At 38.5% G+C, this 17,669-nt stretch overlaps 1 protein-coding gene across 5 annotated transcripts in view; it reads right to left on the bottom strand.

Annotated features, from left to right (window-relative positions):
* The window catches only part of Tbck (TBC1 domain containing kinase), a 157,576-nt gene that overhangs the window by 118,819 nt on the left and 21,088 nt on the right, over nucleotides 1-17,669 (bottom strand). For all 5 annotated transcript variants that reach the window (XR_001783696.2, XR_003954329.1, XM_030252639.1 and 2 more), the window contains 7 exons: nucleotides 17,243-17,357; nucleotides 15,012-15,085; nucleotides 7,140-7,281; nucleotides 4,190-4,250; nucleotides 2,288-2,349; nucleotides 503-564; nucleotides 54-202 (listed from right to left, as the gene is read on the bottom strand). Coding sequence is in view for 3 of the 5 variants with exons in the window: in XM_006501553.4 (XP_006501616.1) it covers nucleotides 54-202; nucleotides 503-564; nucleotides 2,288-2,349; nucleotides 4,190-4,250; nucleotides 7,140-7,281; nucleotides 15,012-15,085; nucleotides 17,243-17,357 (665 nt within the window). In the remaining 2 variants the exon portion in view is untranslated. The remainder of the gene's footprint in view (nucleotides 1-53; nucleotides 203-502; nucleotides 565-2,287; nucleotides 2,350-4,189; nucleotides 4,251-7,139; nucleotides 7,282-15,011; nucleotides 15,086-17,242; nucleotides 17,358-17,669) is intronic.

Raw genomic sequence — 17,669 nt, 5'->3', positions numbered from 1 at the left:
GACTTCTTTTGGAAACAAGGTTCATCTATCACTTATGTTTTATTCATCTTTACCTTTACACAAGTCACTGATATCCTCAGGCAGAGTTAGATCAGCGCATCTCAGAGAAGATGAAAACAGACTGGCAGGTTTGATAAAGGGGGTGTATAAAGGTGACACTTCACTGAACACCTGGTCCTTCATTAACTCATCTGGGGTTGGCCTTGAGAAAGACAATTGAAAATACTGAGCACAGATAAAAGTCGTAAAGATTTTCCTACAAAATATAACACATTCAAGGTGGGAGTTAAAAGTCTTAGATACCTCCTTAACACAGATGACCATGATTTGACTTCTTCTATTCACACAAAGCTAACTTTAAATCACGCTTACAATACGGGTATCAACTATGTACTGCAACACAGGCAGCTACCGTCCATTAGTCCATCACTGTCATACCAAATATTAAATCAACTCTCTATAGAAAGAATCCTGGGATAAACCTGAAGCCTTAAGGACTCACCTCTTAGAAGGATGGAAGGTGAGGCACTTCTTCAAAATATTTATCACATTTTCAGGAAGCTCCTGGTGAATAAAGATAATAAAATAGACAATCAATTATACAAATATATTTTACTAATATATTTAAAATCTCATAAGTTTTGATTTTAAAACATATACAAGAGACAAAGTTGGAAGCAGAGATTGAAGGAAAGGCCATCCAGAGTCTGCCCTACCTGGGGATCCATCCCATATATAGACACCAAACCCAGACACTATTGTAGATGCCAAGTGCATGCTGACAGGAGCCTGGTATAGCTGTCTCCTGAGAGGCTCTGCCAGAGCCTGACAAATATAGAGGCGGATCCTCGCAGCCAACCATTGGATTGAGCACAGGGTCCCCAATGGAGGAGTTAGAGAAAGGACTAAAGGAGCTGAAGGGGTTTGCAGCCCCATAGGAAGAACAATAATATCAACCAATCAGAGTCCCCAGAGCTCCCAGGGACTAAACCACCAGCCAAAGAGTACACATGGCTCCATGCTCCATCTGCATATGTAGCAGAGGATGGCCTTGTTGGTCATCAATGGGAGAAGAAGCCCTTGATCCTGTGAAGGCTTGATGACCCAGTGTAGAGGAATGCCAGGGTGGGGAGGTGAGAGTGGGTGGGTAGGTGGGTGAGCTCGCTCATAGAATCAGGGGGAAGGGGGGTGGGATAGGTGGGTTCTGGAGGGAAGACCAGGAAAGGAGATAAATAACATTTGAAATGTAAATAAAGAAAATATACAATTAAAGAAAAGATTTTATTTACTTTATTTAAATTTATATTAATTTGTCACTCTCTGTGAAAAAGCCAGCATTTGCAGAGAGATAAGTACAGCTTTAATAGCTTGTTGTTGTATCCTAATGTGAAAATGAACTTTCCTAAACAGATTGCTCTCGTTTGACTATGCCCTTTCCTACATTCAGGTCCTGAAACTTAAGGGCAAGTAGATGCCATTAAGAGATAAGCTGCCAGCATGAACCTGCTACTATTACTCTACTAAATGGACTTAGTACCATACAGCTCTCTAAGTTCACCTCTCTCTCCTTATAGGTTATCCAGTTCTCAGACGTCATCAGAGAAGAAGTTTCTTTGTACAGGGAATGGCAGAAAATCACAATGGTTAAAGTGTGGAAAGTATGTGACCATGTTGTGCTCAGCCATATCTATGTCACACCCCCTCTGCAAGGCTCAAAGACCATCATGGAACACTGGGTGGAGACCCATAGAGCCCAAGGTGGGGGAGCTATTGACAGCCAGTGATATCTAGTGAAGACAGAATCAGTTATGAGTAAGAGTGTGGCTCCTGGTAAATAGACCATGGAGCAGTGGACACCCACACCGAAGAGTATATGGGCCACACTGGACTTAATGTGTTATTAAATGGGGGGTGAATTTGAGAGCTAGGGGTTGATATGAGAGGAGCTTGGGAAAAGAATTGGGGTGAATATGGTCAGAACACTGTATGAAGTTCTCAAGAATTTATAAAAATAAAAGCAAACAAACAAAAAAAGAGGTGGCCTATGAGAGGTGATGGGGTCCCACGGGCCTTCATCTTGGGAATGGGATCTCACACTTCCCGTATCCACTGCCGTGAAGAGCTTGCTTCTCTGCTGTGAGTGTCCTTCCCTCATCAGAAGCCTGAGCCTCTGGGCACCTTTATCATGACATATCCAGCCTCGAAAACTGGGAGATGATTACTTTTGTTCTTTAAAGATGACCCAGGCTCAGATAGTCTGTTGGAATAGCACACATGTACAACGAACCTTGATAATGTCCAGACACCCATGCTCCTCAGCGAGAACTATTATAGTATCATCTACACAGCCTAAGAGAAAAGGAAAGCCAGATGAGTAAACACCAGTCTTTAATCTATCACAATAACTGGGGAAATACAATGACAAAAATTTCCAAATATCATGATATAGTTTTGGTCTTTAAGCTACTAAAACTTGTTTTTATTTAAAGAATTAACTTTCCTTATATGCTTTGACAAAAGCAGAGGCTTAACCACTCAGTTCAGTTCCACACAGGCACTAAATTATAGCAACTTACATAAAGATATAAAAAAAAAAATCCAAGGAATTTTTGAAGGTGCTGTGTTATCTCATGGTTACAAAATTAATTTATTTTAATTACATAAGGTCTGGAGAATGACCTCACATATCTCTGGAGATAAAAAGTATAAATTCAAGCTGGGTGTGGTGGCGCATGCCTTTAATCCCAGCACTCGGGAGGCAGAGGCAGGCGGATTTCTGAGTTCGAGCCCAGCCTGGTCTACAAAGTGAGCTCCAGGACAGCCAAGGCTACACAGAGAAACCCTGTCTCGGAAAACCAAAAAAAAAAAAAAAAGTATAAATTCAGTCTTCAGACCACACTTAACACTGCCCCAAATTCCTTGTCAGCTGTAGTGTATAGTCTTGGTAAGGAATTAATGACTCAGATAAAATTTTATGCCACTTAGTTAGTTCATTGCCTCCTCCCACAGGTTTTATCCTTTGTAACCTGTTACTGGAATTCTGACAAGTCACTGCTCCATATGAAATAGACCTATCAGTTCTTTCTCTTCCGTTACCATACATTTAACTTCTCTCACTCTGAATTAGATTACACATTTCCTACTATACGTTTCAAATAATACATATGCAAGTTTTAAAGAGAAATGAACATGCTTCCTAGACTGTTTTTCATAGACAACCAGTAACATTAGAAAGGTAGCTCAAGGTTTAGATATGGTTGTGGAAGTACAGTTTTGTATTCTATTAGTTTGATTATAGAAAATAGTTGGCTAAATCATGAAACTAAGACTTCTTTCCATGGAGGTTCAAGTTCCTTAATGAAGAAAGAAAACTGTTGCATGTTTTGAAAGGCTCTCTTCATGATCTCTTCTAATGCTTACCTCATCACAGCAACTTAAAGACAGGCGTTTCTCTGTTTCAGAGAGTACGCCATGCACACAGCTATTTATTTATTTATTTTTAATATTTTTTATTATTACGTATTTTCCTCAATTACATTTAGAATGCTATCCCAAAAGTCCCCCATAACCGCCCCCCCCCCCACTTCCCTACTCACCCATTGCCAGTTTTTGGCCCTGGCATTCCCCTGTACTGGGGCATATAAAGTTTGCAAGTCCAATGGGCCTCTCTTTCCAGTGATGGCCGACTAGGCCATCTTTTGATACATATGCAGCTAGAGTCAAGAGCTCCAGGGTACTGGTTAGTTCATAATGTTGTTGCACCTACAGGGTTGCAGATCTCTTTAGCTCCTTGGATACTTTCTCTAGCTCCTCCATTGGGGGCCCTGTGCTCCATCCAATAGCTGACTGTGAGCATCCACTTATGTGTTTGCTAGGCCCCGGCATAGTCTCACAAGAGACAGCTATATCAGGGTCCTTTCACCAAAATCTTGCTAGTGTATGCAATGGTGTCATCGTTTGGAGGCTAATTATGGGATGGATCCCTGGATATGGCAGTCTCTAGATGGTCCATCCTATTGTCTCAGCTCCAAACTTTGTCTCTGTAATTCCTTCCATGGGTGATTGTTTCCAATTCTAAGAAGGGGCAAAGTGTCCACACTTTGGTCTTCGTTCTTTCTTCAGTTTCATGACGACAGCTATTTCTATACACTGTATTTGGTGGAAAGATAACGAAATGCATGAAACTTACCCAAAGTAAGCAAAAATTTTACTCTTTCAGAAACATCCAAGCTCTGAAACAATTTTCTCCCCTAAATAAAATGGGAAAATAAATTCTTATTAATATTTAGAATTTTCTTCCTGCTACAGGTATCTTTTGTACCTTAATTGAAGCTGATTTTATTGGCACTGCTATTTATTATCAGATTTTACTAATTTTTAAAAAAAGATCAGCTTGACTGTTGACTATTGTTAACATTCTTAAAAGAGTTGTGTAATATTTATTGCTTATGGCATTAACATCTAACAATCATTATATCCAAATGTGTTTCCAAGCACTGATTACTTTTGAGAATCACACATTATTGCTAAGTTTTCCTGATCACCAAAAGTATTGTTTAGTAAAATACAGAGATGGCCCTGGAAGTCTACCCCTGAAATCCTTATTATGTCTCTCGCTCAAGTAATCCCTTCTCTGCACTGATAAGCAGTCACAGCAGTTCTTCCTCTCAAGCAACTTCAGATGAGCATTCCACGTCTTCCAATAGACCTGAGTTTCTGTGTTGTCTTTGTTGTTTTGGAGCTGGGAACTGAGTCCAGGACTCAAGTTGCTACATCAGGACAGTTGCTAGAACAGTGCGGCATCACCGTATTCCATCTGCAGCCCTTCCCATATGCTTAACTTAAGGCAGTCTTTCTAGGCTGGCCTCAAACTTGGTTCTCCCTAGCTCAGAGTAGCTGGTATTACAGGCTGCTTTAAGATACACATTACATTTTAGTTATTTCCATATCAGTTTGCCTCTAAAGCCCCTTAACATGGATTTGGGAGTCAAAATTTTCATCTCCAAAAATCATGTGTTGAGCAATTGTATGCATAACAAGTTGAATTTTTCTATCACCAGATAATTAAATAACATTGATAAATTACCTTAATCCCTTTACACCACATGTCTCTCCTTTTAAAACTGTTGAAGAAACTGAACAGTTCTGAAAATATTTTTAATATTTCAAGATCAAAATTACCATGAGAGAGAGAGCACTGGAGAAAAACCCAGTTGCTGCGTTTCTTTCCTGGTTTTACGTTCTGTCACTTGCCTGAAGCATGGGCTGGCCTACGGTAACGCTTTCAGCTAGCCCACAACTTATATAACCAAATACAAACATCTCCATTTAGCACTTAAAATCTTCAAGGATATGGTTCCCATGTATATTTTCAGCTGGCTGCTACTTTTCTTCCACTGTGACCACACACAGATACCACTGTGTACTTAAATTAGAATATATTCCCTTCTACATGCAACATTGAGCTACTTTGGTCTATAATTTGGCCTAGTATTTTTCCCTCAGAACTGTAATTTTAGTCCTGTGCTCCTCACAGTTCTGCATATTCTTCACTTCACTGTCATTCTTGAATGTTGATTTTGTAAATTAAATAATTTAAAATTCATTTTTTTGGAATTATGTTTGAATCGGTCGTTCCTGTATATTCACTACTAGAAAAAATAGGCACTGTCCTTCTCACTGTGATTTTAGTGAGAAAAATTCATTTGTGACAACTGTGGGTTTTAAGATTCTTCTCTACAACAGCGATGAAGTTTACCAAAGGACTTGAATGCTTTAGCTTTCAAAACGCTGAGCAGGCATGTATCTGCAGAACTCTTTGCTACACTATAGCTTAGAGAGTTTGACCTCTATGTACTATAATTTTCTAACTTTTAGAAATATAAACTTGTCAGGCGTGGTGGTGCAAGCCTTTAATCCCAGCACTCGGGAGGCAGAGCCAGCCTGGTCTAGAAAGTAAGTTCCAGGATAGCCAGGGCTATAAAGAGAAACCCTGTCTTGAAAAACCAAAAGGAAATATAAACTTTAGAAGCCTGCTGCAAAAATCGATAGACAGAGCCAATATGAAGTTGTTATAAACCGCCTTATTTTTTGATAAGTACCCTATCAATATCATCGGTTATTTTTATTATTTGCTATCTTCTACAGGTTTACCATACTGTTTCCAGGTATTTGTATTTTTGTTGGTTTATGAGTTTTTATTTTTTCCATTTAAAAGACCCTGTGCTTCCAAAAGGAGGGCTTTGTTTTCTACTTTTGATATTTCCATTATACAGATGTTAGAACATCTGGGTACTTCTTCCTTTCCTTTTAACTTTAATATTTGCAATCTCTTTATCCTTGCGTACAAATGCTTTTGGGAGGATTTCTACTTCTAGTTTTTCCAGTTTCCTAGAATTTATTACATTCTTTGTTTTAATAATTGCATATATTTCATTAAAACTTTGTTTTCTTGATAGTTTATATAATTGCTTAATGAGCTTAATTACCTTATGTTTTAGAAAATGTGGTTTTATTTTAAAGTTTTAATGCTATAATTCCTCTATTAGCTGTTTCTTTCTTACTGTGGATATTACTGCTTATGTTTTTTTCTCATTTTCTCATCAGTACCACAGCCCTCTCCCACACACTGCAGCAGTGGGAACGTCTCATGGCAGCATGGCTCTGCCACATTCTTAGTGACAGAGTAAACACTTCCTTCCAGTATGATTTTGATACAGCTTTCCACTCATTTTAAAAAAATATTCCTACTACACAAAAAGTTCCATTTGCTAGTTGCTGGTATGACATTCACTTGTATCTTAATATTGTCTATAAAATTCTAAGTGTTGATTTATACAGACTATTTAGACTTAAATGTAGCCTGTCATACTTGCACTGGATGCCCAAACTAAGGACATAACCAAGTGACATAAAACTCATAGAAAAACGAAACTTTCCTTTTATTGAATTCGTTCAACACTGTACCCTTCAAACGTTATAGACTGAAATATAACTATGAGCTCTGATAAAATAGTCTATTTATATCTAGTCAATTTGTACAACAAAATATTTTATTACTGTGTAAACTTCCTCTCTAAAAAGCAAATGCTAATGATCACACAAATTATTTTATTAGTTTAATATTTCTTTATACATACCACACAAAGCTCAAATAAAATTATCCCAAGAGACCATACATCTGATTTGGGGCCAGAAGGCAATGGTTTTTCACTTGGCACATGATCAGTAGTTTTGGGAATTCCTTGTGCAATTACCTCAGGTGCCAGGTATGAGGGATACCTGCAACATGTGTGAAAAGAACAAAGAATTACGTGTGCTACAATGGTGACAGAAACAGCAGCACATCCTTATAACTACTGCATGGAATGTACAATTCCCACATGACTAACCCCATAGTCCTTTAAGCCACGTTTAGAAGGCCTGTTGGTGAAACTTCTTGAGTGTAGTATATGGACTGAGTAGGCTATATTTATGTATTTAGGAATACACACATTGTACATACACAAACACATATACATATGTAGCAAAACAATTAAAGAAGAAAAGGTCATGATTTTGAAAGAATTGGGTTGGGAGTACATAGGAGGGTTTGGAGGGAGGAGAGGGAAAGGGAAAATAATTATAATCATAAACTTTTTTAAAAGTTTTAGAAATTCAAACATTTTAATAGTTCAGTCTCTTAAAAAATCAAACCAGGGCAATGTCATAATCAGATGACAGCAAATCAGAATTCACATTATAAATATCTAACTATCCAAGAATATTATGAATCCAGAACGGAATTACTAAGCACAACATGAAAGCAATTTCTATTTTAGTGTCATATGTACATGTGTGTGTGTTTCTCAAGTTTACTCATGAGCACCATAATCTCAACTTTTTCCCTTCATTAACATTATTTTACAACAATAACTTCAGGCAAAATACATGCAAATACATGTGACATTCCCTCATGCTATCATTGTCAAAGCTCATAGTCATGTAAAATACAATTCATTCAAGTCTGGATATTTAACTTGAATAAAACTAGGTCATTAAATTATAAATTATTCATTGTGATGATATAAATACTCTTTCAATATTCTCATGTATTATACATACACCTGTGATAACATTTGTCCTCAGGTGGTAATACTGTTTTATAAGGGAATACGTGGAGCCTGTAGAAATAGCTACAGCCTAATGAAAAAGCACCAGATGTAATGGTCTACCCAGCATTTCTGTTCCACTCTTTGACACACTCTGTGCGTCTTTATGTCATGGCACCAGAGATGGCCTTGTACATGCCATGCAATTGCTCTGCCCAACAGACCTGTATTTCATTTCAGTACAATCTCACTGGGCTTTCTCCTTCAGCAGGAAGGAATGGCGATGCCCCCACCCCCACGCTTGTGAATACTAATACATAACCATTGACTTCCAATAAACCACAGTACACGTAATGGAAAGCTAAGGAAAGTTACAATTAAATTGGTAGGTCAAAAAATTTTGGACAGAAGCAAAGAACTAACCTTTGCTCTAAATATTCGGGTCCCCTTTAACCAGACAGAAATTCATAAAGAGCCTTTAATGAAACCGTCTCTGTACTGGAGGGCATCGTCTTTCAGGGGCTTTCTCTTAAGTGTCTCATTTAACACTCAACAGAAACTACTAGAACTTTACTTTGAATGTGGCTGCTCAGTACTGCAGGTGGCTTTCATCATCATTAAGCTACTGTCCAGTCACAGTGAATGTCTACTTTCTAATTCTGTCCGAGTTTTGAAGCAGATGGTAACACTTATGTGCCTTAGTATCTGTCACTGGACTCAGCTGTGCACCTCCTCGGATGGAAAGGCTCTTCCTGGCCCGGCTGCTTGATCACTTATTTTATTTTTCCTGGCTAATGTTTCACACTTTGCTCTTTATACTTTCCAGTAAGGTCCTTTGAAACTCAGACTTCAAAGCAAGCTACACTGAGTGCTAAAACAAGACCACGTCTACCAAAGTGTTTTAAATTTAAAATAATTGATAGGCTTTAAGAAAACTCACTTCTATTTCACCAGAAACTAATATAATCTTAAATGTAAGTCAAAAACTTAAAATAACTTCTTTTTTTTTTTTTTTTTTTTTTTTTTTTTTGGTTTTCTGAGACAGGGTTTCTTTGTGTAGTCCTGGCTGTCCTGGAACTCACTCTGTAGACCAGACTGGCCTCAAACTCAAAGATACGTGTGCCTCTTAAAATAACTTTTGTGTTATGTTTTTAGTTTTCTTTCATAAAAATTAAAGAAGTCAAAATATGATGATTTGCAGATGATATGATAGTATACTTAAATGACCCCAAAAATTCCACCAGAGAACTCCTAAACCTGATAAACAACAGGGCGAGAAAGAAATTAGGGGAGCAACACCCTTCACAATAGTTACAAATAATATAAAATACCTTGGTGTGATTCTAACTAAGCAAGTGAAAGATCTGTATGATAAGAACTTCTAGTCTCTGAAGAAAGAAATCGAAGAAGATCTCAGAAGATGGAAAGATCACCCATACTCATGGATTGGCAGGATTAATATCGTATAAATGGCCATCTTTAAAAAAATTTTTTAATTAAAAAATTTTTTTATTAGATATTTTCTTTATGTACATTTCAAATGCTATCCCGAAAGTTCCCCATACCCCTCACCCCCTGCCACGCTCCTCCACCCACCCACTCCCACACCCCGGCCCTGGCGTTCCCCTGTACTGGGGCATATAAAGTCTGCAATACCAAGGGGCCTCTCTTCCCAGTGATGGCTGACTAGGCCATCTTCTGCTACATATGCAGCCAGAGACACGAGCTCTGTGGGTACTGGCCAGTTCACATTGTTGTTCCACCTATAAGGTTGCAGACCCCCTCAGCTCCCTGGGTGCTTTCTCTAGCTTTTCCATTGGGGGCCCTGTGTTCCATGTTATAGATGACTGTGAGCATCCACTTCTGTATTTGCCAGGCACTGGCATAGCCTCATACGAAACAGCTATACCAGGGTCCCTTTAGCAAAGTCTTGCTGGCATATGCAACAGTGTCTGGGCTTGGTGGCTGATTATGGGATGGATCCCCAGGTGGGGCAGTCTCTGGATAGTCCATCCTTTCATCTTAGCTCCAAACTTTGTCTCTGTAACTCTTTTCATGGGTATTTTGTTCCCTATTCTAAGGATTGAAGTATCCACATGTTGGTCTTCCCTCTTCTTGATTTTCTTGTGTTTTGGAAATTATATCTTGGGTATTCTAAGTTTTTAGGCTAATATCCACTTATCAGTGAGTACATATCTAATGACTTCTTTTGTGATTGGGTTACCTCACTAAGGATGATACCCTCCAGATACATCCATTTGTGCAAGAATTTCATAAATTTATTCTTTTTAATAGCTGAGTAGTACTCCATTGTGTAGATGTACCACATTTTCTGTATCCATTCCTCTGTTGAGGGGCATCTGGGTTCTTTCCAGCTTCTGGCTATTATAAATAAGGCTGCTATGAACATAGTGGAGCATGTGTTCTTATTACCAGTTGGAACATCCTCTGGGTATATGCCCAGGAGAGGTATTGCTGGAACCTCTGGCAGCACCACGTCCAATTTTCTGAGGAACCACCAGACCGACCTCCAGAGTGGAAGTAAAAGCCTGCAATCCCACCAACAATGGAGGAGTGTTCCTCTTTCTGCACATCCTCTCCAGTATCTGCTGTCACCTGAATTTTTGATCTTAGCCATTCTGACTGGTGTGAGGTGGAACCTCAACGTTGTTTTTATTTGTATTTCCCTGATGATTAAGGATGTTGAACATTTTTTCAGGTGCTTCTCAATCATTCAGTATTCCTCAGTTGATAATTCTTTGTTTAGCTCTGTACCCCATTTTTAATGGGGTTATTTGAATTTCTGGAGTCCAACTTCTTGAGCTCTTTGAATATTGGATATTAGTCTCCTATCAAATTCAGGATTGGTAAAAATCCTTTCCTAATCTGTTGGTGGCCTTTTTGTCTTTTTGATAGTGTCTTTTGCCTTACAGAAGCTTTGCAAATTTTTTTAGGTCCCATTTGTTGATTCTTGATCTTACAGCAAAGCCATTGGTATTCTGTTTAGGAATTTTCCCCCTGTGCCCATATCTTCGAGGCTTTTCCCCACTTTCTCCTCTATTAATTTCAGTGTCTCTGGTTTTATGTGGAGGTCTTTGATCCACTTGGACTTGACCTTTGTATAAGGAGATAAGAATGGATCAATAGCAATTGTGATAAAAACTGGATGGTACTGGTACAGTGACAGACAGGTAGATCAATGGAATAGAATCTAAAACCCAGAAATGAACCCACACACCTATGGTCATTTGATCCTTGACAAAGGAGCTAAAACCATCCAGTGGAAAAAAGACAGCACTTTCAACAAATGATGCTGGCTCAACTGGAGGTTAGCATGCAGAAGAATGCAAATTGATTCATTCTTATCTCCTGTACAAAGCTCAAGTCCAAGAGGATCAAGGATCTATACATAAAACCAGAACACCAATGGCTTTGCTGTAAGATCAAGAATCAACAAATGGGACCTCATAAAGTTGCAAGGCTTCTGTAAGGCAAAGGACACTGTCAATAAGACAAAAAGGCAACCAACAAATTGGGAAAAGATCTTTACCAATCCTAAATCCAATAGAGAGCTAATATCCAATATATACAAAGAACTAAAGAAGTTAGACTCCAGAAAAACAAATTACCCCATTAAAAAATGGGGTAAAGAGCTAAACAAAGAATTCTCAAGTGAGGAATACCAAATGGCTGAGAAGCACCTTAAAAAAATTGTTGGCCGGGTGTGGTGGCTCACGCCTTTAATGCCAGCACTTGAGAGGCAGAGGCAGATGGATTTCTGAGTTCTAGGCCAGCCTGGTCTACAAAGTGAGTTTCAGGACAGCCAGGGCTATACAGAGAAACCCTGTCTTGAAAAACAAAAACAAACAAACAAACAAAAAATCAACATCCTTAATCATCAGGGAAATGCAAATCAAAACAACCCTGAGATTCCACTTCACACCAGTCAGAATGGCTAAGATCAAAAATTCAGGTGACACCAGATGCTGGCGAGGATGTGGAGAAAGAGGAACACTCCTCCATTGCTGGTGGGATTGCAAGCTGGTACAACCACTCTAGAAATCAGTTTGGCGGTTCCTCACAAGGTTGGACATAGTACTCCCTAAGGACTCAGCAACATCACTCCTGGGCATATACCTAAAAGATGCTCCAACAGGTAAGAAGGACACATGCTCCACTATGTTCATAGCAGCCTTATTTATAGTAGCCAGAAGCTGGAAAGAACCCAGATGTCCGTCAACAGATGAATGGATACAGAAAATGTGGTACATTTACACAATGGAGTCCTACTCAGCTATTAAAAACAATGGATTTATGAAATTCTTAGGCAAATGGATGGATCTGGAGGGCATCATCCTTAGTGAGGTAACCCAATCACAAAAACCACACATGATATGCACTCACTGATAAGTGGATATTAGCCCAGAAGCTTGGAATACCCAAGATACAATTTGCAAAACACATGAAACTCAAGCAGAAGGAAGACCAAAGTGTAGATACTTCCATCCTTTCTAGAAGGGGGAACAAAATACCCATGGAAGGAGTTACAATGAGAAAGCGTGGAGCAGAGACTAAGGAAATGACCAGCCAGAGACTCCCCCACCTGGGGATCCATTCCATATACTATCACCAAACCCAGACACTACTGTGGATGCCAACAAGTGCTTGCTGACAGGAGCCTGATATAGCTGTCCCCTGAGAGGCTCTGCCAGTGCCTGACAAATACAGAGGTCCATGCTCACAGCCATCTATTGGATACAGCACAGGGTCCCCAATGAAGGAGCTACAGAACATATCCAAGGAGTTGAAGCAGTTTACAGCTCCATAGGAAGAATAACAATATGAACCAACCACTACCCCCAGAGCTCCCAGGGAGTAAAACCATCAACCAAAGAGTACACATGGTGGGACTAATGGCTCCAGCTGCATATGTAGCAGAGGATGGCCCAGTCAGTCATCAATGGGGGGAGAGGCCCTTGATCCTGTGAAGGCTCTATGCCCCAGTATAGGGGAATGCCAGGGTCAGGAAGCGGGAACGGGTGGGTTGGTGAGCAGGGGGAGGGGGGAGGGGATAAGGGGACGGAGTTTTCGAAGGGAGACCAGGAAAGGGGATAACATTTGAAATGCAAATAAAGAAAATATCTAATAAAATTTAAAAAAAAAGAAATTGATTTAGACCGAATGCAGAAGTAATAGTCACGTCTCATGCTGCTCTTATGGCAATGATCACTCAAGGAAGCAGCTTGAGCTTACCTAAGATCTTTAATAAAAAATAAAAAAAAATGTGTTAGCTATTAGTATAACATTTTTATGTTTACAAATAAAATTGTATTCAACCATTGAACTTCTGTGAAACGTTAAGATTATAAATTTGCATAACTTAATAAATAAGCCATTGGTAACAGAAAAGCCACCCATTTAAGAATGAGTTGCTGGAGGACAAGAACTAATAATAGATTTGTGCATAAAATAGGCAGAGCAGAACGTGCTCAATAAGGTTTCCTTACTAACTAAAGTCTCAACAGTCTGGACTACACAGTGAGTTCAAGGCCAGCTTGAGGCAATGGTACTAAGGAACAAACAATTAAAACAGAGAAGAAAGCTAGAGGCCAGACATGATGGAGCACACCTTTGATCCTAGCACTCTGGAAGCAGAAGCAGGTGAATGGATCTCTGTGTGTTTGAGGCCAGTCTTTTCTACACAGTGAGTCCCATGGCACTCAGGACTATATGGAGCGAACCTATGTCAAAAACCAAAAGAAAAAAAAAAAAAGGAAAAAAATCTACAATCTAAGTTTTTAGAATAAAGGAGAATTTTTTTCAAATCTAAAAAATTTTAAGTAATATTCTGCTTTGACATTGTCTTCATGCCTGCCTATCATGACTCCCAGTGCTGGCGTGGTAGAACTGAATCTGGGTGCCCAAGGAGAAAATCCATGGGATGCTATTAAAAACAGTTTGCTGCAGGTGAGAGAATGTGATGACCAGTTCTAGGGTAGGGAACAATGTGCCAACTGTGGTTTGCCTATGTTCATCACTGTTTTGAAGTTAAGTAAGAAAAGTCCTGATTGTGAAATATAAGCTTAAGTCTTAGGAATAAAGATCCAAGAGGTCTACTCTTAGACTACTACAAAAATATCAGACAAAATTCAGTCACACTAAATGAAAGACAGCATACATAAATAGACAGTAAAATGTTAACATAGAGAAGCTGAAGGACAAACAGCAATTCTTTTCCTTACTTGTGAGGAATAATGTAGCTTAAGGAAAAGAGTTACACTAGAGGAATGTCTTAGAGGGAGGAACCATACAAAAATAATACAACAGCCTCTATCAGAAACATATCTAAATATAGCATGAAATAAAGTCCCATTCATTTCATGGAGGGCACCGTAATTTCACATAAGAAACAGTTAAGTAAATAGACTTCTTTAAACATACTTCTCTCTATAGAGAATTTATCCCATTACCTCCAATGTTCACAATGAGTTAACTTGAATTTAAAAATACAATTAATCTTAGAGAATAAGAAATTAAATAAATGTAAAACATTAAATTGAAAGTACAACAAGCAATGTTTTTCAGTCTATAGATGAACACACAGTATCATTAAGAATCTGGTCAACTTTCTTACTATAAACCACTTAATTCTAAATAAAATGCAACTAATTAAGGAATATCATAAGGTAAATGTGGCCAATGACTTGTGACTCTTTATGCCTGTTATATTAAAGATCAATTCAGCAATTTCAGGGACACTGGGAAAATACTCATTGTTTACTTGTCAACAAAGTATCTAAAAATTAAGATGTAGTAAGTAAAGAGGAGCTGTTTTCATGTCAAAAATAACTAACCGGATACACATAATCAAAGTTCACCGAGGTTAAAATAGAATTAAAAATAGAGATAAATAGCCCTTACCCTATTGGGAAATCAACATCATCACCATGGGCTGTCATGTGATAAAGTCCAAATTTAGCCAGTTTAATATGGCCCTACAATGAAAAGAGAAAGTCAATAAGAAATACCTTAATACAAATGCCTAATAAAATTGTTCATATGTTTTATAAATAAGAGAAATATCATGCAATCCAATATAATATTTTTAAGGATTTACTTTATGTGTATATATGCATGTCTGAGTGTATGCCACAGGATACCCAAAGATATCAGAAGTGTGCATCAGATTCATTGGAAGTACAGTTGGTGGCAGTCATGTGAGCTGCCTGATGTGGATGCAGGAAACTGGATTAAGGTCCTCTGGACAACAACAAGTATTCTTAACCACAGAGCTACCTCTCCAGGAACATACATATAATATTTTGTCAAAATACTACTATTTAAGAATTGATAAAGTTCTGTGATTATACACAGAATCACCTGGCAGTGTTTAGGATGCCTTACATAGATGACAGTGTATAAATACTTGTGGGCACAGGCACACATATATACTAATATATATTAAAGTGTCTAGTCAGAGGCTGGAGGTGACCCAGTGCTGAACAGCACTTGTTGCTCTTGCACAGGACCCAGGTTTAGTACCAGGATTCTCATGGCTGCAAACAACTCTCTGTAAATCAGTTCCGCAACCCCTGACGCCCTCTTTTGGTCTCTGAGGGCATCACGCTTGAGCGTGGGGCACAAGTAAATGTGCAGGCAAAAACACCCAGAAAGTTTTACAGAAAGGAAAAATAAATGCTTTTTTTTTTTAAGTGTCAAATCAAAATTTCCTTGGACACCTTTGTCATTCACATTAGCAAAGCATCAAGACTTTAAGAAGAAAAAAAGGTAAAAGTTATCATTTTTTTGAATCTTTGATTATAGTGTTTAATAGAAATTTTGCTAAGGATTTTTTTTTCAAGGGGCTTGAAAAGATCATTAGCTGAAACAGCAGTTCTCTTATATTTATGGTTGTGAGCCCAGCTTTTAATGGCTGAGCCATCTCTCCAGTCTGTGAAACAGTAATTCTTAGTGTGAAAATTTTACAGGTAATAAAAATGAAGGTTTTCAAAAAATTTGTTAAGATTTCTAGTTATCTTTTTTACTTTCTAAGAACAACAATAATAGTCATGAATGTGAGCTCAATAAAAAGGTAAGCATAAGTTTTATGTCTCCTAAAATGTTCCTTCCAGACTTAGGTTTTCTTTCTGTAAAGCTTATTTGAAAGGTAATGTGGTTTGTCTGCTCAGGCATCGCTCTGCATTACAAACTGTACTGAAAACATCCTTGCTGGTTGTGGCAAGGATGCTTCACTGCTATGAATCAGACATTAATGAGTGTTGCTTTCTCCTTCGTGATTTTTTTCTTTTTTTTTTTTTGGTTTTTCAAGGCAGAGTTTCTCTGTGTAGCCCTGGCTGTCCTGGAACTCACTCTGTAGACCAGGTTGGCCTCCAACTCAGAAATTCGCCTGCCTCTGCCTCCCAAATGCTGGGATTAAATCTGTGCCACCACTGCCCGGCTTCTTCGTGATTTTTATCCCATAGAGTAGCCATATTAAATTTTGAGATTCAGAAAATAATTATATAGAAATAATTGTCCCCAAATTACCCGGAAGCTATTTCTATATTTATGGGAAAATTAAATTATGATCATTCATCAAAATATGCCATTTTGCTATCCATTAGTGTAGGGAGTTACTACATCAGATTTCTAGGAGAAAAGAAGTAATCCTACAGAAAGGGGCTAGGTGTGAGCAGACGGCAGATGAGATCTGTGAAACGGGAAAGAAGGAAGAGTGAAGATATAAAACAACATGGCTGTGCTTATAATAACAGCATTCCACATGACTGGCTGACGCTGTTGTCTTAAGGTGTAAGAACTGATGAGCAGGAACAAGCGGGGAGCCTCTCTCTCCATCCTTCCTGTGATCTGTCTTGTAGTGGGGATCAGCTCAGTTCACACAAGACACAGCCCGTTGAAAGATAAGTAAGTGGAGAAACTAAAGCACACAGCTAGAAACTAAGCCGGGGAATAGTAGAGAATAATCCATCAATAGACTTTAAAAATTGTCCTTTCCATCTGCTACAATCTATCACTTTCACAGTCTACAAATATTCTGAAAACACATTGTTAGTCTAGGTCTGATCAATGCAGCATTTTAGTAGTTTTCATTCTCAGCAATATAAAAGTGTCTATCATGAAGTGAAAGTTACCTTCCGATCCAACAGGATATTATGGGGAGACAAGGCCCGGTGTACTATGCCATGCTTGTTCAAGTAATGTAAGCCCTCAAGTACCTCATATGCTATGCACAGAACTGTTGAATGACTAAAAAGAAAGCAAACATCAAAGATCAGTTATCAAGCAAATACAGAGTCTGCTTTAAGGAATAAAGTGAGACATAATAAAAAATTCAGACAGTGATGTTTTTACTGTACCTCTTCCACTTGAAGAAAGGGGAACAGGCACATCTCAAAAAAATTCTACATATTTTGGGATTTTCAGATTATAACAAAACAGATGTCATATAGTTTAGGCTACAATAAAAAGTCTTTGTCTTCCCTGGGAAAGACTTGAAGTTTGGGTGATTTATAGCAAAACGAGATGCACTTGCCACTCACGGGCTTGGTGTTTTAACAA

This window comes from Mus musculus, chromosome 3 (assembly GCF_000001635.26).
Source record: "Mus musculus strain C57BL/6J chromosome 3, GRCm38.p6 C57BL/6J".
Taxonomy (NCBI): Eukaryota; Metazoa; Chordata; class Mammalia; order Rodentia; family Muridae; genus Mus; species Mus musculus.
Note: the sequence above shows the minus strand (reverse complement) of the source record. Positions and strands in the feature narration are given on the sequence as shown.